The sequence below is a fragment of the Macaca nemestrina genome, chromosome 1 (assembly GCF_043159975.1).
Source record: "Macaca nemestrina isolate mMacNem1 chromosome 1, mMacNem.hap1, whole genome shotgun sequence".
NCBI classification, from domain to species: domain Eukaryota; kingdom Metazoa; phylum Chordata; class Mammalia; order Primates; family Cercopithecidae; genus Macaca; species Macaca nemestrina.
The window spans coordinates 29,595,383-29,621,733 of record NC_092125.1 but is presented as its reverse complement, the minus strand read 5'-3'; the positions used below and the strand labels follow the sequence as shown (position 1 = coordinate 29,621,733).

The window sequence follows — 26,351 nt, the reverse complement described above, 5'->3', positions numbered from 1 at the left end:
AGTAAGCGACAATAAAGAAGGGGCCTCAGGTGGGGAAGGGCCCCAGGTGGAGAACAATGAACAACTGTTCTGAGAGATGACCTCTGCATGCAGCCCCCTCTAGCACAACCCTATAAAACTTCCCTCCAGCCCTTGCCTTTTTGCAGGCAGCCCCTTCTCTGCTGTGCTGCCTGTTGCAATCTTGCAATGTATTTTCATATTTTCTCTAATAAATCTGCCTTTCTTTACCTACAACTATCTTGGTAAATTCCTTTACCACCTGCAACACCAGCCCGGCCCCAGATAGTCACATCTGTGATGTTTTGGTGGCCCGTACAGGGACTGTTCGGGGACCTCTTCCTCTACTCTCTCCCTTTCCTGTCCTCCAACTCCAACCTCTTGGTGACAGCATCCAAGCACAGAGACAGCTGAAGGTCCCCAGCCGGGGCCACTCCTCAGCAGACCAGAAGGTCCCTGTGAAAAGATGTCTGACCACCACTGCCTGATTAGGTGAGAGTTCAGAGTTTGCTTTCCTTTCCTGTCTTCCAGCAGACGAACTCCAGCATCCCTCTGGCAATTGATCACAACTGGCCAGGCCCACACCTTGGTGTAGCCTGAAGGCCAGAGGGTGAACAACTTTGGCTGCCTTGCCCAGAAGGGAGGAAGACCCTCTCCTATCCTTTCTGGTTAAAAGTCCCCAATCCCTTTGTGTGGCACAATTGGCACACAGGTTTTGGGGAACTCAGACGCCCTCTTTCTCACTCTAAATTCTCCCATGAAGACAGCCAGACATCCTGCTCTGGATGCTCCCAAATCAGGTGATCTCAAGCGGCCTCAGAGCAGTGAGTGTCCCCATTCCTGTCCCTTCTCCAGGGCTGGCAGCACTCTGTCTCTCTCTTTACCCTTTTTCCTCATACCTGGGCTGATCACCCAACTTAAGGCGCCAGCACTGAAAGGTCCATTCTAATGGGGGTGGAACGCCCCTTTAGAAAGTGCACTTGTATCCCTTTGTGATGTGAGCAGAACCCTTTTCCTCAGCAGGATGCCCCTAAAGAAAGTGTGGTTCATGTTCCCAGCAGACATTACCCCCCAGCAGCTCATCATTTTCTAATCCCAACATGGGACAAACCCCATCTATTTCTTCAGACTCACCTCTGGGCTACATCCTAAAACATTAAGACAAATTTAACTCTCAGATTCTCAAAAAGAAACATCTAATTTTCCTTTTTTTTTTTCCAGTTTCATCTTTTTAATAAGCTCTGTGAAGGACATCCTAAGCAGTATATAAGACAAACAACATTTTTTTCTTCTGGTATTAAAAAAAAAAAAGACATTTGCAAACATTTTAAAGCAACTCTTCTATATAGTCAGTTTGGTGATCTGAATTAAAGAAAATCCCTAGATAATCATGTTCTTGATGCAGTTTTCTTATAGGTACATTTGGAAATTGCTTCCTAACCACAATAAATACTGTGTACAGGTTTTTAAAATGTCCCTGGATACACATTAATTTTCAAAAACCAGTCTGGTCAAATGCCAGGACCAGTTATTGCTAGATCCAATAATCCAGAGAGCTCAAACTAAAAAACTGGTAAAAAGAAAAATACTCAGACCCGGCAAATGTTTTATAATTTGGCTTCAAATGGGAGGAAAAAATTTAAACAAAGATGGAGCTGTCTAAAAGGTCTTTAACTAGCTACCTTGGGAGCTCAATTTAAAAACAAGAGGTTGATATACTATAAAATAAAATGTTTCCCTGCAGCTCGAAAAACCTTTATAAATACAGCCTTTTGGAAGGATGATCCTGGATCAGAAGAGCTATTCCTTGTGTATATTATGTGCACATGTATCATTTCAGTTGTCATAACTGCCTCTGTAATTCCTTCTGAGTAGCATTCATAACTACCCTGGTTTCTGACATTATAGTAGCTGGACTGTCCATATCCATATCTATATCCTCCAGGTCAACTGTCACACCTGCCACTCCCATAGTCCTGGTTCCCACCACTTCTAGAGTAGCTGCGACCATGCCCATGGGTCCCAAAAGCACCTCCTCTGGTTCCCCAGCAGACTTGCCTGCATGATCCACGCGGATCTGGTGACCATCCAGGGACTCTCTGTTCATGGCTCTCATGGCATCTGAGGCATGCTCTGGGTTGGTGATGGTGACGAAACCAAAACCCTGGACCGCTGAGTTTCCTTGACAACCACCACAGAGATAGGACTGAAGGTGCTGAAGTGGCCTTACGGCACCTGCTCATCAGTGTTAAAGTTGAACCCTTCTTCAGTGGACATGGCAGCGAGTTCAAGTCTTGGAAATTAAAACTTAAAAAAGTCGAACAGACAGTGAGCTCAGAGGTGCAGAGAAAACAGGGCACATCTAATTTTCTTGTGTAATATATTAATAGCATGGCCCCTATGCAGGAAATTCTCAAATTAGCCTCCTCAGTCTTTTATAACTGAGAGCAGAATAAAAAGGACAGAGCTAAGGGGAAAGAAAAACACAGAAAACACAAGGACAAAAGGCAGGCTCAACTGCTGGCTGCTTTATGAGCCCCCAGCCCTGTCTAGGTTGCCCTCAGAATATCCTCCAGGTAACTGCCATCAGTGCAGAAGGCCAGGCCACTGAAAGGCAAACTGTCCCAATGGGACAAATGGGGAAAAGCCTTACACAGTTTGCCCCCTCAGCCACAAGCTTGGCCATGGAAATGGGACTGCTCGAAGGGCCCCCAGGACAGAATCCCATCCGACACCCCCGATGGCCCTCTGCTGGGGTGGGGGTCTCCGCTCCAGCTGGCTTCCAAATCAAACATCATTACCAACAAAACAAAGCCAAGGGCAACTCCGCAGGCAGCAAATAAAATTATAAATTTCCCTTTTGAGTTCAAAAGCTGTCTGTCATGGAGGCGCCTCCTCTACCCCTTTCTGGAAATAACCTTTTGTACCCCTTTCTGGAAATAACCTTTTGCTTACATGCTAAAAACCTAGAAAATTACTATCTGGATGTTAACAGCCTTTTAGATTGGGTCACTACTGGAACTGGGTAGACGGATAAAAGAAAAAGGTTAAATTGAAAGAAGGATGCAAAATAACAACATAGCTAGTCTTAGAAAATTATCTTGAGCGGTTAAAATCCTTTGCAAGCTTGAAAACGCTTTAAACTCCTTCTGGAAAAAACGGCAGTCACCTTGTGCTGTAGATCAGTGGCTAAAGCTTTGCCCTATCACAATGTGTTCAAGTCTTGTCTTTCAAAGTGAGTCCTTTGTGGTTTAATACTTGTGGTATTTTTGCCCTTTATTGATTCTTTTCCCCTCCATGAACAGCTTCTGATTTCCTGTCTTGAAATTTTCTTTTCTCTGAATTACCTTTGGGGCAATTCTAGATCTTGTAAATCACTGACCATCTCTTTGGAGACAGCTCATATGTCTGTGTTGAAGTCTTCTTCTTGGTTAAGGCTTACTAATATCATGTTATAAATTACCTTTAGTAAAATATTCAAAAGCCAGAAATACTAGCCATTTGTCCTGACTGAAATCTGGCAATAAAAGATTTTTAAAAGATTGTTCTTTTAAAAGTTCTGTAGTTAAAAATCAACTTAAAGCTTATATTTGGTCTGCATGTATACAGATATAGGTTTTAGAGAGAAAGCCCCTGCTTTCTCTCTAAAAACTTCTCAGTTGATGGAGTTTTGTCTTAATTCTCCATTTCTGTCTGTGTATTTATATGTGATTATATAAAAGAGTTCTAATTGGCTTAAAGAAAAATAAGCACTTAAACATATTGTCAGAAAAATAAAACTTTAATGCCTTTTAGGTCACGTGACATAATCTTTTAAAAAGACAGTTTAAAGATTATTGGTAAAGTAAAATAAAATATGTCATCAAAGTTCACACATTTAAACTAAATTAGGCAGTCGGATACTGCTTACTAGATGCTTTAAGGCCATAAACTGCTTCTATGACTTTTAATAATTGACTTGTTTGTTTTATAGCCATTAGATTCCAGATAAGGCCTGGGGACATATGAAGTTAGCCTGGTCCCCTGGTTAGTCTGGGAAGAGTCTGACATAATCTACAGCTTGTCCTGAGCTCTGCAATCTTATACATGGTTAAAATTACTCATCAGGGCAGAGCACGGTGGCTCATGCTTGTAATCCCAGCACTTTGGGAGGCTGAGGCGGGTGGATCATGAGGTCAGGAGCTCGAGACCAGCCTGGCCAACACAGTGAAACTCTGTCTCTACGAAAAATACAAAAATTAGCTGAGCTTGGTGGCGGGCACCTGTAATCCCAGCTACTTGTTGGTGGGGGGGGTGCCGAGGCAGGAGAACTGCTTGAACCCAGGGGAGGCGGAGGTTGCCGTGAGCCGAGATCGCGCCATTGCACTCCAGCATGGACGACAGAGCTAGACTCCATCTCAAAAAAAAAAAAAAATTACTCATGAGATTTTTCGCCAAAAATAACAGTTGCTGAGAGTTAACATTGTAACAGGTACTTGAGACTGCTGGAGAAACAGTTTACATGCAAAGTATAGAAGGAAGTAGAATATGCTTTTGGTGGGAGGTTATAAGAAGGCATGAAAATATGGCTTTCGTTAAAGGGAATGTACTTTTGTCTTGCTCAGAGGGTTTTAAGGATTGGCCTAACCTACAGGAGTAATGGAATAAAACTGAAGGTTTAAGCAAGTTAAAAAGTAAGTTGTGGAGGGCTGATCTTGTAAAAAGTTCTGTGGGTATTAAAAAACTGGCTAAGACTTGAAGGGAAGTATTTAGTTTTCCCATGGGTTGAAAATTGAAATAAAAGCACACTAATGCGGGTCCAGAATCTGGGCCCATGTGTCTGAATAATAGTTTTCTTAGATAATTAATCTGCCGTTTAACAGAAAACGATAAAAGGTTATAAGAGGCTTATGGAAATCTTACCTTATGGTCAAGCTAATAAAGATTGGACAGATTTGTTTATAAGGTTTTATTAATAATTGGATTTAACATTAATAGAACACTAGTACAAAGATGTAATTTGGCTTTCTCTTTTAAACAAGATTTTCATGTGATATAAACAAAAATGAAAGAATTTTGTTTGCCTTTTAAATGAATGACAGAAAAAGGAGGGAAGAAAAAGGAGACAGATCCAGTTGTCCTCATGCTGTCTTTATTGCAGCCTGTTTTGAAAGTTGAGTCTCCCCTCTATCAGCGAGTAAAGATTTTTGCCTTTTAAAAATTTTGGACTTATTATTTTGGCTAAATGACTTATAGTAACTTTGTACTAATCTCCTTCTCTAAGCAACTCTCCTCCAAATCCTGTTGGGTAATGGAAAAAGTGGCACCCTCTCCCTCCAAAAGAAAAATTCACATCCCTTTATACTATGTAAGGGCTCAATTACCATTTTCCCTCCATGCCCTGGTAATATCTAAATACCACACACCCCTTTGGGGCAAAAACATACTTTCCAAGATGGGTGCCTGCTTCATATTTACCCAACCTCTGAATTCATCTTTCCCTCTAATAGACCCATTTCTCCTGGGAAAGCTATCTAAATCTTTAACAAATAACTTCAACCTAGATAGTCTTATTTCAGGGGTTTAAAATAGCCCATACTTATTCAGACAAGCCCTAGCAAGAAAGCTAACTGAGTAATCTCTTGATGGAACAACTTCTACAATATGTAAATAACCTCCTCATTTGCTTCCCTTCCACAGAACTCACACAGAAACACACAGCATAAACCACAAACTCCTAAAAAAAGGAAAATAACTTTTGTCTAATTCAAAGGTTAATTGTTATATGTAAAACAAGATAAAATGGAACCAGGAAATAAGAGAAACATAAAGAAAGTTATAAAGGTAAAGAGTTGTTTTTGGTAATGAAGGTTACGAAGGTTTTACATGAGAAAGGATTTGTATGGTAAAGTCTTGTCCTAAAGTAAAATGACTGCTTGTTTAAGAAAGAGGGATGCTTAGGACAAGTCAGAAAGTCTGGGCACATCATAGATGGTCTGTGTAAATCATGAGAAAATTTGTGAAATTCATAAAAGGAATATTATATGTAATTAAGATATAATAGTCTCTCTAAAATTGGCTCCCTATGCTGTGTCTAATTAAATTCAAACACTTTTTCATCAAGTGTAACTTCCAGGTTATCTAAATGGGCTTCCAATAAGGAAAAACAGTCACACTACAAAGGGTTTTTCTTTGCCTTTTTGGTAACTGGTTCAAGAAACAAAATTTTATCTTCTAGAATTCAGTAGTTTCACCTTCAAATGGTGCTATGAACAGGATATTGGTCTCTCCTCAATGATGTCTGCTACCTTTAGGAGTCTCCCATTCAGCTGAAGGCCAGTTTTGCCTAGACATGCTCCCCCTCTCCAATGAATGCTCTCCTCCAGCATGATCCAATATCCTAGGTCCTACAACCCAGGACAATGGCCCACAGGGTCTCCTGACAGACCAACAACCATAGGTTGGGTCAACTCTACGCCCCTGGTCAGCAGGAAGCAGTTGGAAGATGAGACCTCTACCCCAATGCCAAAGCTTTGTCATTGCTGTTCTGTCATAGGCGGAATGTGGAATCCTGATAAGTAAGCAAAGATGAGGAAGGGGCCTCAGGTGGGGAGGGGCTCCAGGTGCGGAAGAAGAATAAATAATTGTTCTGAGAGATGACGTCATTCCACACAATGACCTTGTTCTGCACATAACACTGTCCAGTACAACCCTATAAAACTTCCCTTCTGCCCCTGCCTCTTTGCAGACAGCCCCTTCTCTGCTGTGCTGCCCGTTATAATCTTGCAACGTATTTTCATACTTTCTTTAACAAACCTGCCTTTCTTTACCTATAGCTGTCTTGGTAAATTCCTCTACTACCTGTGACAACAGCCGCAGACAGTCGCATCTGTGAGAAACATATCTTCAGTGGTCCAGAAGATATGCTGCCTGCCCCAAGCAGTGGGTCAAAACCATCTGGTCACATAACAGAGTACACACTGGGGAGCAATTCACTGGAGCTTCTGCCGAAGACCTGGTAGGGGATTTTCCAAGTGAGAGGTCAGAGAAGGAGGTCTCATCTGTGGTCAACGTGGACTCAAAAGCAAGTGAAAATCTTTCTGTCGAGGACATACTGAAGCAGCTTCCTTGTTACAGGGCATTGGAGAAGGTCCCATGGAAGACCAAGGCAGCTTCAAGAACATGGAATACAATTCTCCTCTGGACATCATTTATGAAGGTAGCTCTAAGGATGAAGACTATTCAGCTGCTCCTGAAAGATCTCAGCATAACATCTGGCAAATCAATGGATAAGGAAGAAGATGGTTCCCATATGTCAATTTCACATAATCTTTGGTTCCCATATGTCAACTTCATGGAATCTTGAGTGGATTCTGGAGAATTTCAGCAGCGATGAGGATGATGCTTCAGCTTCCCGTGAGGATCATGTGCACAATGACCTCGTTCTGCACATTTTACAGATCTGAAAAGAAGATGCTGGCAATATATCATCAACTTCAGGGGAAAGTAAGTGGATTCTGAAGAGGATAAGTGGTGAGGAGGACTCTCCAGCTCCCTGACCACCTTCACATCACCAGTACACTCTTCAGCGGGAACCTCTACACCAAGGTCCCTAAGCAGACATCAGAGTGAGAGACAGAGATGGAGCTCCTTACAGCTAGAAAGTTATTTCTCATCCTGATAACTCTCATTGCATCATATGGGTCCCATCAGTACAGATATATCCAAATGGGCCACTCTTCTGTTACATAGACTAAATTGCTCATTACCTTGAGACTCTAATTATAGATGTTTTCCTCCTTGCCATCTACTGTAAAAGAGTCAATCAACAGTGGGTTCCAGGGTCTCACTGAACTTGTGGTCAGCCTTATTCATAGGATCAGAGTTCACCTATAGAACAGAAAACTGCTTTTAGTTTAGTGACTGTCCTAAATAAGTGGAGTACACTATCTGAGCTTTGCCATTTTTGTCTTTTTCATTCTTCTATCCATCCTAGTTATCCTGGGAATCTCTCTGTTCACTAAACTCATTCCTGTTGTACATACTGTCAAAACTGTCCAACATGAATGACATCTTGTGCTGATGAGGATGAGAAGACATCCTCACTCTCCAAAGCTGTTGGAAAGAACCTACGTAAAGGACCAGTGAAACCATTTATCTGCTTTGTTGCTGTTTCATTAATTCACTATGAGACTATGTGCTTGGGCACCATGCTCTCTGCCTGAGCCCAGGGCACCAAGAGAGGAGCTAAGAGGCCATCTGTGGGTCGGCCCAGGCCACTCAGAACGAAGGTGATGGTGACACTTGGCTGGAATGCTCCTTGCCCCTGGCCGCGAGGCCAGCAGCTGGGATTATTGACACCTCTGCCTCCCAGCACAGGCCCCAGGCAAGGACCAGTGGACTCCAGAGCACTCACTGCCCAGGGGCCACAGATGGTTGATCCAGCAGGGGCACCTCTTGGCCGGGTCCCTGGTGCCCCCTCGTATGAACCAGCCTGGGGAACTAAGAGCTCCACAGCTGTTGGTATAATACAGTGCCCAGGTCCGGGATTTGGGGTGGGGTAGTGGTGTTCGGGACAGGAGACTGGGGCAAGTTGCCTGTGGACTTGTGAAAGTGAAAAGAAGTCAAGGGAAATGTTTATCTCTGTCCTTGTCCTAATGCTAGCAGTATACGCCACAGGCTAGGGATTCCTTTTAAAGCCCACAGTATTCCCCCACCTAAGTCCCAGTATAACCATCATTTCCATGAGTGCACATGCAACAGCTGCTATGCCAAGCTCCATGATTGTATTCGATCTTCACAAACTACTACTGCCATAAGGCAGTAGTTAGTGGAATTATCCCATTTTACCTCCAAGGAATCTGAGGCTGGGGGATAAATAACTTGCCCATGGTGAGTGGAGAAGCTAGGACTGGAATCGGCATCTGCTTTTCTCTAGAGCCTGGGGTGTTTGCCCTTAAGTTGCTCTCCTGCCTTCTCTGTGGTGGGTACTTTCTAGTTACTGTTTGTGCTTTACCAAGAGGAGTCGGCCCTGTTGCCTTCCTCACCTCTTCTTCCCTTCCTTACTTTGGTGACTTCCTATGGCCAAGAAGAGGGTCTGCAAGACCGTCTCTGTACTCCATGTAAAATGACTGGAATCTTTTGGAGAAATTGTGAAGTAGACTTGGGAACACACTAAAGAAGCCTATGTTGGGAGCTTGGGGAAAAAGAGTACCCGGAGACAAGTACTCCAGTGGAAGCTCTGCCTTCACTGTGAGAACATACCAGGGCTATGTATGGAGGGAGACATGTGGAGCCGAACTAAGTCACCCCAGCCAACCTCCAGACCTGGGAGGCACCAGCTGATAGCCAGCTGTTCCCCAGTCTCATGAGTGAGCCCAGCTGAGACCTGAAGAGCTGCCCAGGCTGAATCACCAACCTATAGATTTGTGAGCTGAAAGGAGAAATGATGAAGAAAATGTTCTTAGAATTCACTTCTGGCAGAGTCTTTGCTTTCATTTGTTAGTGAAATGCTTGACATCTTTCCTTCACTTTATAAACATTATGTGCACATTATTCAGAATTCTAATAGAAAGTAATTTCCCATTAATGCAGGCTGTAAAATGCCATTTTACTTGAAACTATGCCTCAGGAACAAACACTACAGGACACCTTTACACTTGCAAATTCCACTCACAAATCAAGGAAGTCCAGTGTCGAGTGAGACAGGGACTTAAAGCTACTGTCAAGAGAAATTTAGAAGAGCAGCCTAGGACAGGCATAGGCAAATGGCAGACAGTGGCACACAGCAGAGTTTGCAGCAGTGGAGAATCCAATTATAGGACACTGATTTTTTTTAAAGCCAACTTTTGCGTATCTGTGATCTCTGGCTGACCAGCACCCTTCTAAGAACTTCATCTGCCTAGACACTGAGATACTGGCCAACAAGGGGACAGAAGCACTGACATGCATGGCCTGGATAAGGAAGCCAAAGAATTCACGGTTCTATCAGTGTTTTTCCTTCTAGGTCGAATATATACAGTGGACTTTCTCTGTGACCATTTGCTGACCACACAATGTCTGCAATCATGAATTTTGGAAATAAATAATTCCCAATGCTCTTAAACAAATACACTATGATCTGTGAACTTTAAAAACTGACTTAAAGTCACAGTAGTTATTTTAGAGAAGGTCATGAATATCATTATGGACCTAGTCCAGCAGTCCAGTAAACGGAAATAACATGACAGATTTTTAGCAGAAATAAGTAGTACCTGATTCAAGTTACAAAATAATTTCAAGAAGCCCCGAAAGAGCATTTTCCCTTTCCAAAAAATAAAAGTGGATTTAGTAGAAGAAATGCAATGATTAAGAAACTTTAGAACCTATTAACAGCAACGTTAGTGAGAAGGTGAAATTGTGTGTTATTAATAACTGTTACCCTGAAGAAAAAGAAAAAAAGAAAATAGAATACAAAAAAAAAATTTTAAGAGAAAAAAGTTTTAAAATTTTCAAAAAGAAATTGTATGTTAGTTATATCAATAACAAATTTAAAACGACAATTACAAATTCTGAAAAAACAAATCTGTGCAATAAAACAAGGGCTAAGTATAAAGTTAATTACGATGAGCATTACTTTGAGAATACAAGAGATTATAAACATTAAAAAACAATACATGGCCAGGCATGGTGGCTCACACATGTAATCCCAGCACTTTGGAGGCCAAGGTGGCAGGGTCACTTGAGTGCAGGAGGTCGAGGCTGAAGTGAGTTGTGATCGCACCACTGCACTCAACCTGGGCAACAGAGAGAAACCCCGTCTCAAGAAAATTTTTAAAAAATTGTATTTATTTTAAAAAATGATACCCTAAAATATTACCTTGGAACTTCCCAGGTGTGATTTTTATTCATTGTGGTCAATCACATGTATGTCTTGGATCTATGGAGAAAGAATTTTACACAATCTTAATAGCAAAAATTCTATTAAATCAACATAGAAACAAAGTATGGACAACTTAATTACAATTACAGAGAACCATTTAAACTCTATGAAAATTAGCTGTTTAAAAATAACGTTAGAGTTGGCTAGGTGTGGTGGTTCATGCCTGTAATCCCAGCACTTTGGGAGACCGAGGCAGGTGGATCACCTGAGGTAAAGAGTTTGAGACCAGCCTGGCCAACATAGCAAAACCTCATCTCTATTAAAAAGTACAAAAATTAGCAGCGAGTGGTGGCATGCACCTGTAGTCCCAGCTACTTGGGAGGCTGAGGCAGGAGAATCACTTGAACCCAGGATGTGAAGGTTGCAGTGAGCTGAGATCACGCCACTGCACTCCAGCCAGGATGAGAGAGTGGGACTCCATCTCAAAAAAAAAAAAAAAAGAAGTTAGAGTTGACAGAATTTGGGGGTAGGATGTATAAGGAACATGTAAGGATTCCAATTGTTATGGGACCTTGTGAATATTAAGTACATAGATACATAGTAAACATGATAGATCCAGAAATACAGCTTGAGAAAGCACTTTAAAAGTTACAAACATAACCACTAGACAAACTGAAAATAATAATGAGATAAGAGTTGGGCAGCAGAGACAAGTAGAATGATTTTGTAATGAACCCAAAATTTGATTTTTCTGAAATCGCGAGTCCTGAAGGAAAAGTTTTAAGTGTGTTTTTAGAATTTTGCAGGAAAATACCAAAACTATTATACACAGAAACAAAAACTGGAAATCTGTAGCTGAGTAGGTGTGCTGTATCGCCTGTGCTGGGCTCCTCAGAGCAGTACAGGGGAGCAAATCAATTTACATGTAGAAAAGACAGGATGAAGAAATTCTGGCACTGATGTTATTGCGCAGCACTGCCTATCAAGCATGGAGAAGTCTTTTAAGAAGGCTGCCTGCATCCTCTGTGGCCACCTAAAGCTGCTGCCCATGTTTCTCAGGGGGAGACCAGGGATGATCGGCCCTGATTTGTACAGCCTTCCCAACTGGCTAAGAGAGAAACAGAAGTTCTGCTATTCTCCCCTTCACATGGAATCCCCCCTGCTTCACAGTTCCTACATTGAGTGGGATAAACTGGGCACCTAGGCCTAAAGGTTATCATCCGTATAATTCTCAACCACATTGTTTGGGTTTCATTGGTACAGATACCTCCAAACGGGTCACTCTTCCATTACACAGGGTCAATGGCTAGTTACTTTGGGTCTCCATTTTTAGCTATTTTTCTGCGTGTCATCTACTGTAAAAGAGTCAATGAGCAGGAGCCTCTGGGGACTCACTGGATTGTTTTCAGTCCCATTCAGATGATCAGGGAATTCCTTGGTGGCTGGTGACTGTTCTGAGATGGAGTGTGCTGCCTGTACTTCATCATTATGGCCCTTTTTGTATTCATCCTGACTATTCTGAGAATTTCCCTGTTTACCAAACCCTTTCTTGCTATACATGTGAGCCATGACTCATAAGTAAATGTTAAAGCATGTTCATTTATAAAAGAAAAGGAAAGAAGGCCAGCTGCAGTGGCTCACATCTATAATGCCAGCCCTTTGGGAGGCCGAGGGGGGTGGATCATGAGATCAAGAGATGGAGACCATCCTAGCCAACATGGTGAAACCCCGTCTCTACTAAAAATACAAAAAATTAGCTGGGCATGGTGGCAGGCACCTGTAGTCCCAGCTACTCGGGAGGCTGAGGCAGAAGAATTGCTTGAACCTGGGAGGCTGAGGTTGCAGTGAGCCAAGATCACGCCACTGCACTCCAGCCTGGTGACAGAGTGAGACTCGGTCTCAAAAAAAAGAAAGAAAGAAAGAAAGAAAGAAAGAAAGAAAGAAAGAAAGAAAGAAAGAAAGAAAGAAAGAAAGAGAAAGATGTAAACATCACAGAGTGTAGGCACACAAACCTAGATGGTATAGCCTACTACACACCTAGGCTATACGACATAGCCTATTGCTCCTAGGCTACAAGCCTGTCTAGCATGTTACTGTATTGAATACTGCAGGCAATTATAAATAATAAGTATTTGTTTAGATACACATAGGAAAGGCACAATAAAAATATGTATAAAAGGTTTAAAGATGATACACTTGTATAGGGCACTTCCTGAATGAAGCTGGCAGGACCGGAAGTTGCTCTGGGCAAGTCAGTGAGTGAGTGGTGAGTGAACTGGAAGACCTAGGACATTACTGTACACCACTGTATACTTGATAAAACACTGTACACTTAGGTTACACTAAATATATTTCTAAAAACTTTTTCTTCAATAAATTAACCTTAGCTTACTGTAATTTTTTACTCTATAAACTTTTAAACTTTTTGACTGATAACACTTAGCTTAAAACACAAATACATTGTATAGCTGTATAAAAACTTTTTCTATTTTCACTCTATAAGCTTTTACTATTTTTACTTTTTTTTTGTTTTTTGTGTTTTTCTTTTTTTTTTTTTGAGACAGAGTCTTGCTCTGCCACCCAGGCTGGAGGGCAGCACAATCAGGGCCCACTGCAGCCTCAACCTCCCAGGATCAAGCAATCCTTCTACCTCAGCCTCCTGAGTAGCTGGAACTACAGGTGTGTGCCACCATGCCTGGCTACTTTTTACACTTTTTGTAGAAATGGGGTCTCACCGTGTTCCCCTGGCTAGTCTCAAACTCCTGGGCTCAAGCAATCCACTCGCCTTGGCCTCCCAAAGTGCTGGGATTACAGGCATGAGCCACCACACCCGGACCATTTTTTACTTTTTTTTTTTTTTTTTTTTTTTTTGAGACGGAGTCTCGCTCTGTCGCCCAGGCGGGAGTGCAGTGGCCGGATCTCGGCTCACTGCAAGCTCCGCCTCCCGGGTTCCCGCCATTCTCCTGCCTCAGCCTCCCGAGTAGCTGGGACTACAGGTGCCCGCCACCGCGCCCGGCTAATTTTTTTGTATTTTTTTAGTAGAGACGGGGTTTCACCGTGTTAGCCAGGATGGTCTCGATCTCCTGACCTCATGATCCGCCTGTCTCGGCCTCCCAAAGTGCTGGGATTACAGGCATGAGCCACCGCGCCAATTTTTTTATTGTATATATTTTTACTGTCTAAACTTTTTTGTTAAAAATTAAGGCACAGCCACGCCCATTAATCTAGGTCTACACAGGGTCAGGATCACCAATATTGCTGTTTCCCTCCACATCTTGTCCCACTGGAAGGTCTTCAGGAACAATAACACACACTGTTTTAACACACACTAATTTAACAATGTTTTCTTCTGGAATGCTTCCCGAAGGACCTGCCTGAGGCTGTTTTACAGTTAACTTTTCGTATATTTTGTATATACTCTAAAATAATGATATATAGTATAACAAATACATAAACTGGTAAGAGTCATTTATGATCAATTATCACAGACTGTACATAATTGTGTATGCTATACTTTTATAAGATTGGCAGGGCAGGTTTGTTCACACCAACATCACCACAAACTCTTGAGTAATCCATGGCACTACAACAGCAACAACATCGCTAGGTGGAATTTTTCAGATGGTAATCTTACATATATGCAGTCTTTTGTTGCCTGAAACGTCGTTCTGTGGCACATGGCTGTAGTTGCTTACTCTTGTTTTTCTGTGCAAGCTTGTAAGTTTTTAGAGGACAGTAAAGGTGGTTTGCCATTTTTGTATCCCCAGACTTTAACAGAATACCTGTCACACATATCTGATGGACAAATTGATTCTCTTTGATATAGCACCCAAGATTAACAAACTCTAGAAATGATCCCTGAAAGCATAGTCTTCACTCAAGATTAATATTACCATCTTCAGCAAGAAATTACAGTTGTATTTTACCTTGAGCGACTAAAGCCTCTTGAATTAAGTGAGATCAGAACAAGACATTATGCTTGATGGATTCTACCTATGTGAAGCTTTAAGAAAAAACTGCCTAATCTCTTTTTTTTTTTTTTGAGACGGAGTCTCCCTCTGTCACCCAGGTGCAGTGTCACGATTTCGGCTCACTCACTGCAACTTCCACCTCCCAGGTTGAAGCAATTCTCCTGCCTCAGCCTCCTGAGTAGCTGGGACTACAGGTGTGTGCCACCACGCTGGGCTAATTTTTTTTTTTTTGTATTTTTAGTAGAAACGGGGTTTCACCATGTTAGCCAGGCTGGTCTGGAACTCCTGACCTCGGGCAATCTGCACACCTCGGCCTCCCAAAGTGCTGGGATTACAGGTGTGAGCCACTGCGCCCAGCAGCCTAATCTCTATTATAAGGGAAAAGCATGTGATTCATTTAGAGAAAATATTTATCTAAATTTAAGCTTATTGCTCTGCAATATTTTCTAGTGTTCTCAGTTGTACCATTCTCTAACTTTGGACAAATCACATGTCATCTCAGAACCCTGAGGTCCAAATGATAAAATGAGGAAAATGACACTTGATATCAGAGAGGATTTGTGCAGAAACATATGCTAATCATGAAGCATAGTTCTTAAGAAAATAGGTGTGGGCCGGGCGCGGTGGCTCACGTCTGTAATCCCAGCACTTTGGGAGGCCGAGGCGGATGGATCACGAGGTCAGGAGTTCGAGACCATCCTGGCTAACATGGTGAAACCCCGTCTCTACTAAAATTACAAAAAAAAAAATTAGCCGGGCGTGGTGGCGTGCGCCTGTAGTCCCAGCTACTTGGGAAGCTGAGGCACGAGAATGGCGTGAACCCGGGAGGCAAAGCGGAGCTTGCAGTGAGCTGAGATTGTGCCACTGCACTCCAGCCTGGGCGACAGAGCAAGACTCCGTCTCAAAAAAAAAAAAAAAAAAAAAAAAAGGAAATAGGTGTGAAACCAAGAAAATAAATGGCAACCATTTTTAAGTTTCAGAGAAATAGTAAAATAAATTCCTAACACAATTACAGCATATTATTATGCAGGTTCTTCTAATGTTGCCATTTTTGTGGAAGGTAATTTCTCCAAGATAAAATTCTTGCAACATGTCACTACATCAATAAACAAGAACAGTTAGAAGAGAAACAAAGCACCTCTCTGAGTCCATCTTATAATGTCACATCTAAAGTTTCATGAGGAAGGCATCGGGGCATTTCCCACATTATGATATATATATTAAAAATAAGTAAACTATAGTTGAACTTATCCTTAAAAACTAAATTCCACTTGCTTTGTTACTCATTACTCTCCATTCTCTCTGTAGACTATACTCACATTGCAAAAGACATAACTGAGACTGCTGGCAAACTTTGATATGGATGCTTTGATAGAAAATAATATTGTATCAATGTTAAATTTTCTGAATTTGACAACTGAATTAGAGTTATGAAGAGAATGTTCTTGTTCTCAGTGATACCTACTGAAGTATTAAGGGGAAAAGAGGCATGACATCTATAACTAATTCTCAAATAATGCATGCTGGGGGGAGATACATATTTGAAGAGAAGTAATAAAGCAAACTTAGTGAAATGTTAACAAACCACGTAAACTCTCTGGCACTCTGTTTCTTCATCTGCTTGGAGATAAAAAGAGGGCTGAACTATTTTGGTTTTATTCACACTTTCATGAAATCCATTTAGGAGTTGAGGTCAGCATTAGAAAAGTGTTATTAATGAATCTGGATAAAGGATTTAAAGGCATTTAAAATCAAAACTAAAATAAACTAATACCATATTTATATAACACCAAGGCACTCCAAGCAGGAAAAGATAATGGTTAACTACATGATACCTGTATACTTCCTCTCCAAACTAATTGAGTTATATGCTTACAAGAGTCAATTTGCATTTGTACTCCAAAGTATTTATGTCTATTATACTTATAGAATCTATTTAAATATGTAAATAGATTTCTAATGAAATACAAATCGAAAGTTATTTTCTATAAAAACTAAGTTGATTAACATGAACAACAAACAAAAATTACTGTAGAACTAGGCATAGGTAAGGCAAATCTGTAAAACTTTGGAGAAAAAATTGTACAAAAATCTAGACTGACTGGGCATTCAAACTGCTTGAAAGGTGTCTTTAACTTCTTGTTCCACTTTGAAGAAAATGAAACTGGAAACTGTAAACAATGCAAATTGTAACAAAGACAAACTGTTCCAACAAGCAAACTCATGCTCAGATAAAAGGTCTTGGGCCTACTACCAAGACTGGTGAGTGAACATATAATTATACATTTGAGTCAAAATAAAATGACTAAAGTATATATTTGCCATTTTAAAATATGTACCACTATAACTGACTTTTTAAATTAACTGATCAATTGGTCCCAATTTTAGGGGAAGAGAGTGCCTCTACTATTGTTTTAATTGAAAAAGTGCTATACATGGTAAAGATACTCGAATGGTACAAAACACTACACATCAAGAAAGTTTCCCTTCTGTATTAGTCTTCTAGGGCTGCTATAATGAAATACTATGGACTAGGTGGCTTAATTACAGAAATTTATTTTCTCACAGTACTAGAGGCTAAAAGTCCAGGATCAAGGGGCCATCAGGCTTGGTTTACGGTGTGGCCTCCCTTTCTGGACTGCAAATGGCCATCTTCTGTGTTCTCATATGGCCTATTCTCTGTGCCCATGCACTCAGACACTAGCTCCACAGGATTAGGGTTTTGCCCTTCTGACTTCATTTAACCTTAATTATTGTCCTAAAGGCCCTATCTCCAAATCTAGTCACACTGGAAGTTAGGACTTCAACATATGAATTTTGAGGGGATATAATTCAGGCCGTAATACTTTCCATGCCAGAATCACCGTCCTACTGATGTGTGTGTGTGTGTGTGTGATGCTCAAATGGAAGTAGAGTCTACACATTATTTTGCACCTTACTTTTCTCACCTTATAGCATCATACAGGTATTCCATGTGAGCACATATAGATCTATCTAGTTTATTTTAATGGCTACATACTATTCTATTGAATGGCTACATTATGACTTATTTCAGTGATTTCCTATTGCTGAACAGTTAAGAGGTTTTTTTTCACTCTGTTACAAAAATCCTGTAACAGATATTTTTATAGAATACTTTTATATACAACCTGTATACCCATGGGATAAATTTTAGAAGTAAAATTGTTAGATCAAAAAGAACTTCATATAAAGTTTTGATACATATAATTACCGTGAACTTTTAAAAAATGCACCAATTTTTATACTCCTACTAAGTGTTTAAGAATGCTTGTTCCTCCCACCCTGCTCTCATACTACACACACACACACACACACACACACACACACCCCCAATACTGTAGTATCAATTTTTTTATTTTTGTCATTGAGCTGACACAAAGGATCAAACTGTCAAATCAGAGATTTTACTCAGTATCAAGCTTTACTAATAATTTCAAGAACACCAGTAATTCCCAGGTCCTTTCTTCTTGCTTTGGACGCATCCTGGCCCAGGACAAATGTGGTTTCTAAATCAAGCGTACAGTCGCCCCACTTACACAGAAGGAACCAACTCAGTTACAAAACACTTCCATTTTACGCTAAGTTATATAACTTCCGCGGTATTTTCCAGTTAATCGTACCCCTGAAATCCACATTGATTCTGTTTCGTTTTGTGAGAGGGAGTCTCGATCTGTCTACCAGGCTGGAGTGCGGTGGCGCGTTCTCTGCTCACTGCAACCTCTGCCTCTCCAGTGCAAGCGAGTCTCCTGCCTCAGCCTCCTGAGCAGATGGGATTACAAGTGTATGCCCCCACACCCAGCCAATTTTTGTATTTTTGGTAGAGATGGGGTTGTACCATGTTGGCCAGGCTGGTAAGTCCTGACCTCAAGTGATCCGCCTGCCTCAGCTTCCCAAAGTGCTGGGATTACCAGATCGATTCTTAATGTGTTTACCATAAACAATCCCAGGACAATCCAGGACATCTTGATAGAGGAATTTCGTAAATATGGACTCTTCAGCTAGCAAATACCACTGGTCTGTTTCCCAGGAGGTCTGTAATAACCATATTTATAAAAATCACACGCTTGCTTGATTGCTTTCCTGAGAGTATTTCCCTACGAGGGGAGAGACTGGATTGAAGATCTTCTGCTCAACTCCTTTCTCAGTCACTGATAGAGGAAAAATGGTATTTCCTTGTTTACTTTTACATTTTAAGTAATGTTGAACATTTAGCAACTAAATATTGAAAGCTAGAAGGGAGATGAATCAAGAAGCAATTACCTTGGCAGACTTGAAAAGTAGGAATTCCAAGCAGGCCATGAAGCAACCTGATGCACACAGTGAAACCCTGCACAAGGCTCAGGAATTGGAAGCACCGGGTAAAGCTGAAGAGAGCATGATGTGAGCTAGAAATAAAGGGGGAACGGTAGAAAGTCTGTTTAAGAATGAATCAGATGCTCAGATTCCCTTTGTTACCCCATCAAAAGCCCAGAGATTTAGTCTTGGGAGAATAAGCAAAACGCTGATTCTCTAGCTCGGAGGACAGCAGGCACTCTTAAGGATGAAGGTGTCATGTTGCAAAAGGGGAAAAGAAAATTAGAGGACTAACATCTGAATAACTGAAGCTCACTAAAAAGAAAATGGAGGAAATAAGTAACTCAAGTTGCTTATTGAGTTACTTATTTAGAGTTCTGATTCTAAGCTCAGTGCTACTTATAATCTTTTAGGCTTACTGGTATATTTGATTCATGTTAACTGTAAAATGACATTTTCTAAGTTTCGCAAATATTGGGGATAGTCAAAGGGACTTCGTTCAGGTGATTAAAGGGTGGGACTTGCATTACCCCTCTCCTAAGTGACCATTCCAAAAATGACTGGTGGGAACTAAAGAATTATGGTTAAAAAACAAAGAAACCCAAAGAAAGGATTATCCATAAAAGCTATGCAATGACGTGCTGTTGGAGCTCACTGACCACACCTTAAGTTGTCTATGCACAAGAGACGAGGCTATAACTAGCTAAAGCTCCAACTGGCTAAGGCACCAAAGCCAGAAAATATCCTATAACATGCAAATATACAGACATAAAATCAACTGTAAGTGCTGGGCACAGCTGCTTGTGCCTGTAATTCCAACTACTTGGGAGGCAGAGGCAGGAAGATCACTTTAGACCAGGAGTTCACAGCTGCTGTGAGGTATAATTGTGTCACCGCACTCCAGCCTGGGAGAAGAAGTGATAACTCGTCTCAAAAGAAAAAATCAGCTGTAAAAGGAAAAATGATGTCTGGGTTACCTGTGGAGTCTGGGGGTAGTCCCACTATCACGCCTAGACAGAGATGTAAACCATGAGAGGTTTCTAAGTGGGCCGTTTCAGTCCAAGTCAGCAACTTGGCATAAACACAGGCAACTGAGTTTAGCATCAAGCTTTCAGAACCTTCAACTGACAACCCAACGGCTGTTTCTAAATCTCAGACCATTTAAATCAGAATCTAGGTAACACGTGGGCACCTACGCAGTTTTAAAAGCTTTCCAAGTGATTCAACTCCAAGTGAATCAGAGTTGAGCATCATTGCCTTAGTCATGGCATTTTTCAAATTCGTTAGTACAGTTTTACATTAAAAAAAAAAAATCAAAAGAAGAGCAACTTTTTGGTAAGAGGGTGTCTATTCTTTCCTTTCCTTTAGTGTCCTCAGATCTTTCCTCCTGCTGTTTTGTCTACTCTTGTTCTTGAACACCCCCTCTTATTTTTATATCTTTAGAAAGTGCCTGGCAAAGCATTTCAGACAGTTAAAATACTCTATCAACAAAGGACCCATAGACACTGTATTCATTTTAAAAGATGTGTAGTGAATATGATTCAATGAGTAAAATAATCCAGCTGGGGCGTGGGAGGAATGGGTAATAAAACAAATAAGAGAACGGAAAAACAAAATTAGGAATTGTTTTTGGTAGCCAGCTACAGCGGGCTTCGAGATCTAAACATGATACCAAATTGGGCGGAGGGGGAGGGAGTGAGGGAGGAATGGGCAGAGTGGCGGAATGGCCTGGCAAGGGCGATTTCCCTGAAACCTGAAGGCTTTCAGGTTACAACTAAGGGATACCGGAAAAAGAACACCGAGCCCTCGTTCCGTATCTATCTAAACTAGCTGTGTAACTTTAAGTCAATCTCCTCTCTGAACCAGATATTCCTCCTATCTAAAGGGAGGAGCCTGGCCTAGGAACCCCTAACATCTCTTTCCAAGTCTAGCTAATTCTGTAAACAGGAGATCGAACAGATCTCCTTTCTTCAGAAAAGGCCCCAGACGAACCCGAAGCAGGTCCACCGGATCGCGACCGGAACCTGGAGAACCGGTGGTCGTTCCTCCCCTAAAGCACAGCAAAACCTTGGAAAGCTGCACCTAAACTGCGTGTGGGTCCGGGCTCTTTTAGGCGAAGCGAGTTCGGCGGAATCGACTTCCTCGACTATCTCCGTGCCCTGGACCCGCCCACTCCGCCTGGCGCCAGGCCGCCGAGCGCCGATCGGCTCGATGAGCGGAGGCGCTGCTGCGGCGCTGCGGCCGACGCCGGGTCTGCACACACTGTCTCCCCCTCCCAGCTTTTTACCTCGGCTTCCCACTCCTTCCCCCGCCCGCCCAGCACCGCCCGCCCAGCACCGCCAGCCCGGGAGAGCTGCCGGGAGTTCCCCGGGAGCCTCAGGTACTGGCGCTGGCCTGTTCCCAGCGGGAGGGGCTGGTGTGAGGAGGAAGGAAACGAAGAAGACGCCCTGCCTCGCCGCCCCCCGACGTCCTAGTCGGGCTGATCGGCAGGCCTCCGGCATCTAGGAAGGGACCCCGGAGTGGGAAAAGGCTGGGGCCCGGGGTGTCGTGAGGAAGGAAGACGAGGACAGGGGTGTGCGGACGGGGAGCAGTTGAGGAAGAGAAGAATTGGAATGGAGGGGAACTCTGGGTGATGGGAAGAAAACAGTGCCATGGATGGGGAAGGTTTGTTAAGAGTGGGATGCAGTCAGGAATGCCAGGGGGTACCGTGGGGCAGGAAGGGCCAGTGTTAGGAGCAGATATATCCAGGGACGTGGCCTGGTGCGACATATTGGGTGTGGGGGGTGAACGGAGCTGCCTGGAATTGTGTATTTAAAGGGCTCAGGAGAAAGAGCGCCAACCCTGCTGTGTTTATAATGACCGGAAGGTGGGGGTGAATCGTTATACTTGACAGGTTTTGCAAATGACATCTCCGGTTTGTGTCCATCCAAGTCACTTTATTTCTGTGAAACTGCATCAAGCAAGACGGCTGATGACAGACAAGGAAGACGAGTCAGAAAGGGAATGGAGGCTGGGAAAAGGAGAGCCTCTGCCCAGATTCAAAGATGTTGACTAGATAACGTACTACTTACAAAAATGCATACATAGACATTTAAGTATATGCAGATGTATAAGAAGCATACGGTGATGTGACTTTTTTAAGTGAATTTTATAGTGGTGGTCTATCCTCAATGTGGAAGTACATGATGGCTCTCTTATTTACATGTATATCTAGTCACAAACACCTGAATTCACATGTCTTTTTTGTAGGAGAATCTTAGGCGGACTATATCCTTGTCTACTTTCTGAGCATGATTCATTTCTACTAGTTGTTTGATACACATGTCATCAGTTACTAATAATCACCAGTTGCAAATAACGTCAAAGTTCATCAAGGTAGCTAATTAATCTGCCTACTGCTTTGCTGTTGGGCTTTCTATTTGTTGCACATGGTTTCCTGGGATTAAGAGACCTGAATATGGGGTTTGCTCCTCCTTAAGATTGTAGTTTTACCCTATGTCTCATAAAGGCATTATATAAGTCAGCCTGTTGTTTGCTTTGAGATGTTGAGGGAGCCTCTTTGCAGGGGTTAAAATCTAAATACAGATATAGTTAAAAGCACAAGTTCTTCAGTAATTTGCCTTGTCATCTGTTTTTCCATGCATTCTGTTACATTTCTGCAAGAATTAAGTATTCTGAAATCAAAGTATGAGGAATAAAAGGGCCAGATGTATGTGACAGAAATATTGTGGAACCAAGAACTCAAGAGCTGTTAGGCAGCAAGAGTTTGGTTTTTGTTACAAGTGAATAATTTCTGATTTGGAAGCATTTCTTACCAAAGAAAAGTGTTTGTGTCCGTTTGTTTTGACAAGCAGCTGACTTAAAATATTACTTTTATTTGGTTCATGAAACATGATTCTGGGATTATTCTTTTTTAAGTGTATATCATTAACCAACAAACTGATATCTAACTATACCTAATTTAAAGGGCTGTGTTTCTTCTTGTGGAGAAGGAAACAGGACTATTGGGTTGTTACCAGGAAGTGGGTCTTTCTAGAACAGAATTCTGTAAACCTGATGAGCAACTAATTGAAAAAAACAGTTAAAACTGATAATGCACAGCCATTGATTAATTTAGGCCTGTATCTCTGCTGTTTCAATGAGTGTAGTGACTAACGTTATCGTTACTAAACTTTAGTTTTCTCCTAGTTTCTTGGTGCCTACTTCAAAGAAGGGTCAGAAAGAGTAAAAGAAAATGCATGCGTATCACTGAGCACAGTGCCTAGCACACAGTATAACATTATTTCTGAGCTATCCTGAATTGCTGAGTATTCATCTACCATCTAGTCAAAAATACTGAAAATTCATTATTTGCATAGAACAACTTTTTCTCAAAAAAAATTTTTAATATGTTGCATACACAAGCATTTTCCTGGAAAGTCACAATGCATATTAGCATATAACAGGATGTGAGTCATTCTGTAGCAAAGAAAACTAGTTTTGTTTAATCCAGTTGTTTTGATAGAAGAAAAATTGAGTTTCTCCTATTCTCTCTCAACACAGAGTACTCCTGTGACCCCAAAAAGACCTCCTCACGAGCAAGCAGGCAGTTCTGCAGCAGGTTCTCCAGCTGGGTGTTCTCTCATTCAATTCTGATACCGTATACCTAGAGATAGCATCAGATCCTGCAGGTTGAGGGCTTAATCCTACAAGATTCCCCCCAACTTCAGGTGCCAGTCACAAGTTCCAGGTTGTTTTACCTGTGCTTCCAGCTGACTGGCTATAAATCATAGTTCCCACAATCCCTTCCTTGTGTTCCATTTATTTGCTAGAGTGGCCCACAGAATTCAGAGGAACACTTTGTTTACTGGTTTATTATAAAGGATAGAGATCAACAGCCAGATGGAAGAGGTGCATAGGGCAAGGGGTACAGAGCTTCTGTGCCCTCTCCAGGTGTGCCACCGTCCAGGAACCCTCTACTTGTTCAGCTTTCGGGAAGCTCTCTGAACCCTGTCCTTTTTGGGTTTTATGGAGCCTTCATTAGTAGGCATGATTGATTACATCATTGCCCATTGGAAATCAGTTCAACCTGGAGCCCTCCTCCCCTCCCAGGAAGCTAGGGGGTGGGGCTGAAAAGTCACAGTCTTATAATCATGCCTAGGTTTTTCTGTGACCAGCCTCCATCTTGAATCTATCTGGGGGCTAAGCTACCAGTCAGCTTACTAGCATACACAAGACACATCACTGCAGGGATTCCAAGGATATGTCAGGAAATGGGGATTAAAACCAAATATATATATATATATATTTTATAAATCACAATATCACACAGTACTTACCAAACTTACCCCTTTTTATGGAGTACCAACGGGACATTATAGTTTGCAGAATATTTTTGCATGTATTATCCAATTTGACCATCCCAACTCTGCCGAAGCCTGAAAATCGCTATTTTACACATGAGGAAACTGAATCATTGTTTAAGCAGCCAACTAAAAGTGAGAGAAATAGACATGTTATCCTGTCTTCTGACTCCAACTTTAAATTGTAAAGCATTTAATATCTCAGTGAGACATCTTCCCTCTACTGTCTGCTCTTTCATTTTATAAAAATCTATCTTAAGTCACTCGTATCCTACACATGTTCTCTTAGGGCAATTACATCCATTTTCTCATAGTTTTAACTATTTCTTATGTGTTGAGGTCTAGCATGGAGGCCCCATTCACTGGAATGGAACAAGTGAGAGGGGAGGAACTGAAGTCAGAAAAATGAGGGAGTCACCATTATACGGGGTCTTGTGTATATTGTTTTAAGTACTTTAGCTTATACCCCAAAGTCTCAAATCTGATGAAATTTATTTTCTCTTTAAGGCAGTGATTATCCTGTTGAGAAGTAGAAAATACTTTGCAAGTAAAAAATATGCCTCCCAAGTTTAAGCGCCACCTCAATGATGATGATGTCACGGGTTCTGTGAAAAGTGAAAGGGTAAGTTCAGAATCTTAAGCTTTAAAAACAAAAGATTCAAAATACGTTTTCATTCCCTTTGTAAATAATAGAAAAAAACCATCCGGGCACGGTTGCTCATGCCTGCAGTCGCAGCACTTGGGACACTGCAGCAGAATAGCTCCAGCCCGGAAGTTCAAGACCATCTTGGACAACCTAGGGAGACCCTGTCTCTACAAATATTTTTTTAAAAATTAGTGAGGCATGGTAGCACACGCCTGTGGTTCCAGCTATTCGGGAGGCTGAGGCAGGAGGATCACCTGAGCCTGAGAGATAAAGGCTGTGGTGAACTGTGATCTGCACTCCAACCTGAGCAACAGAGCAAGACCCTATTTCAAAAATTAATTAATTAATAATAACAGGAAAATCAAAAGTTTATGACTATATTCTAATCCTAATTGTTTTCTTCATAGTAAATGTATTTAAAAACATGTTACTTAGATTGATGACAACTGAATCCTACTTCTATTATTGATCAAATCATTATTCTCATAGCTTCTTTCTAGTTTTTGAAAGGGAGTTTTATACAAATACACAATATCTCTTTAAGAACTTTGAAGCTGAATGTATTTGGAATTTTTCAGATTTTAGAAAGTTAAGAACATATTATGTAACAGCATTTTTGGGGCCTGGACCAGTGCCTCCAAAAATATTAGTATTTCTCAGTGAAGTGTATATTTAGTTATACCTAACTAATGTAAATAAAGTGTGTAAATAAACTAGCTAACATCAGTTCAGGTCAGAGTTTCCTCCAAAACCTTTTGATTTTCAGAAGCTTTTAGATTTTGGAATTCCAAATAAAGGTCTCCAGACCTGTAATTATCTTAGGTTCCAGAGTATCTTTCATATAATGCTTCAATTTCTAGTTTATTCCAGAACATTCTGTGCAAAGATACATGAATCTAGAAATTATGCAGCATTTTGAAAGACATTTTATATGAATGTTGTAGGCAGATTACTTTTAGAATAAATACTCAATACATATTTATTGGGGGAAATAATTCACATTCTTATTTTTTAATGCACCATTCTGAAGCCCTCCTTCCCTTCCTTCTTGCCTTGATTCATTCGACAAATATATATTGACCGCCTACTGTGTGCTAGGCACTGGGCTAAAAATTGGATGACATAATCTGTGCCTTTGCAAAGCTTTTAGTCTGCTTTGTTTTACATGCTCTTTTTGGACAACCTCAGAACTTCATATTATCTACTCTGTCCACCATCTTATGACTTTTAGCCCTAAGTTT

The 26,351-nt window shown here is 41.4% G+C and overlaps 1 protein-coding gene and 1 pseudogene across 4 annotated transcripts in view; one reads left to right on the top strand and one right to left on the bottom strand.

Annotated features, from left to right (window-relative positions):
* On the bottom strand, positions 1-21,253 carry LOC105484415 (RNA-binding protein 3 pseudogene; annotated as a pseudogene).
* Positions 21,254-21,357: 104 nt separating this feature from the next.
* The window catches only part of LOC105484412 (vesicle associated membrane protein 4), a 41,308-nt gene continuing 36,314 nt past the window's right edge, over positions 21,358-26,351 (top strand). For 2 of the 4 annotated variants that reach the window (XR_988907.2, XM_011745961.3), the window contains exons 1-2: positions 21,370-21,502; positions 24,972-25,086. Coding sequence is in view for 3 of the 4 variants with exons in the window: in XM_011745961.3 (XP_011744263.1) it covers positions 25,021-25,086 (66 nt within the window). In the remaining variant the exon portion in view is untranslated. Of the gene's footprint in view, positions 21,503-21,594; positions 21,787-24,971; positions 25,087-26,351 lie in introns of those variants that run through there. The other 2 variants (XM_011745963.3, XM_011745962.3) reach the window with 2 other exon arrangements.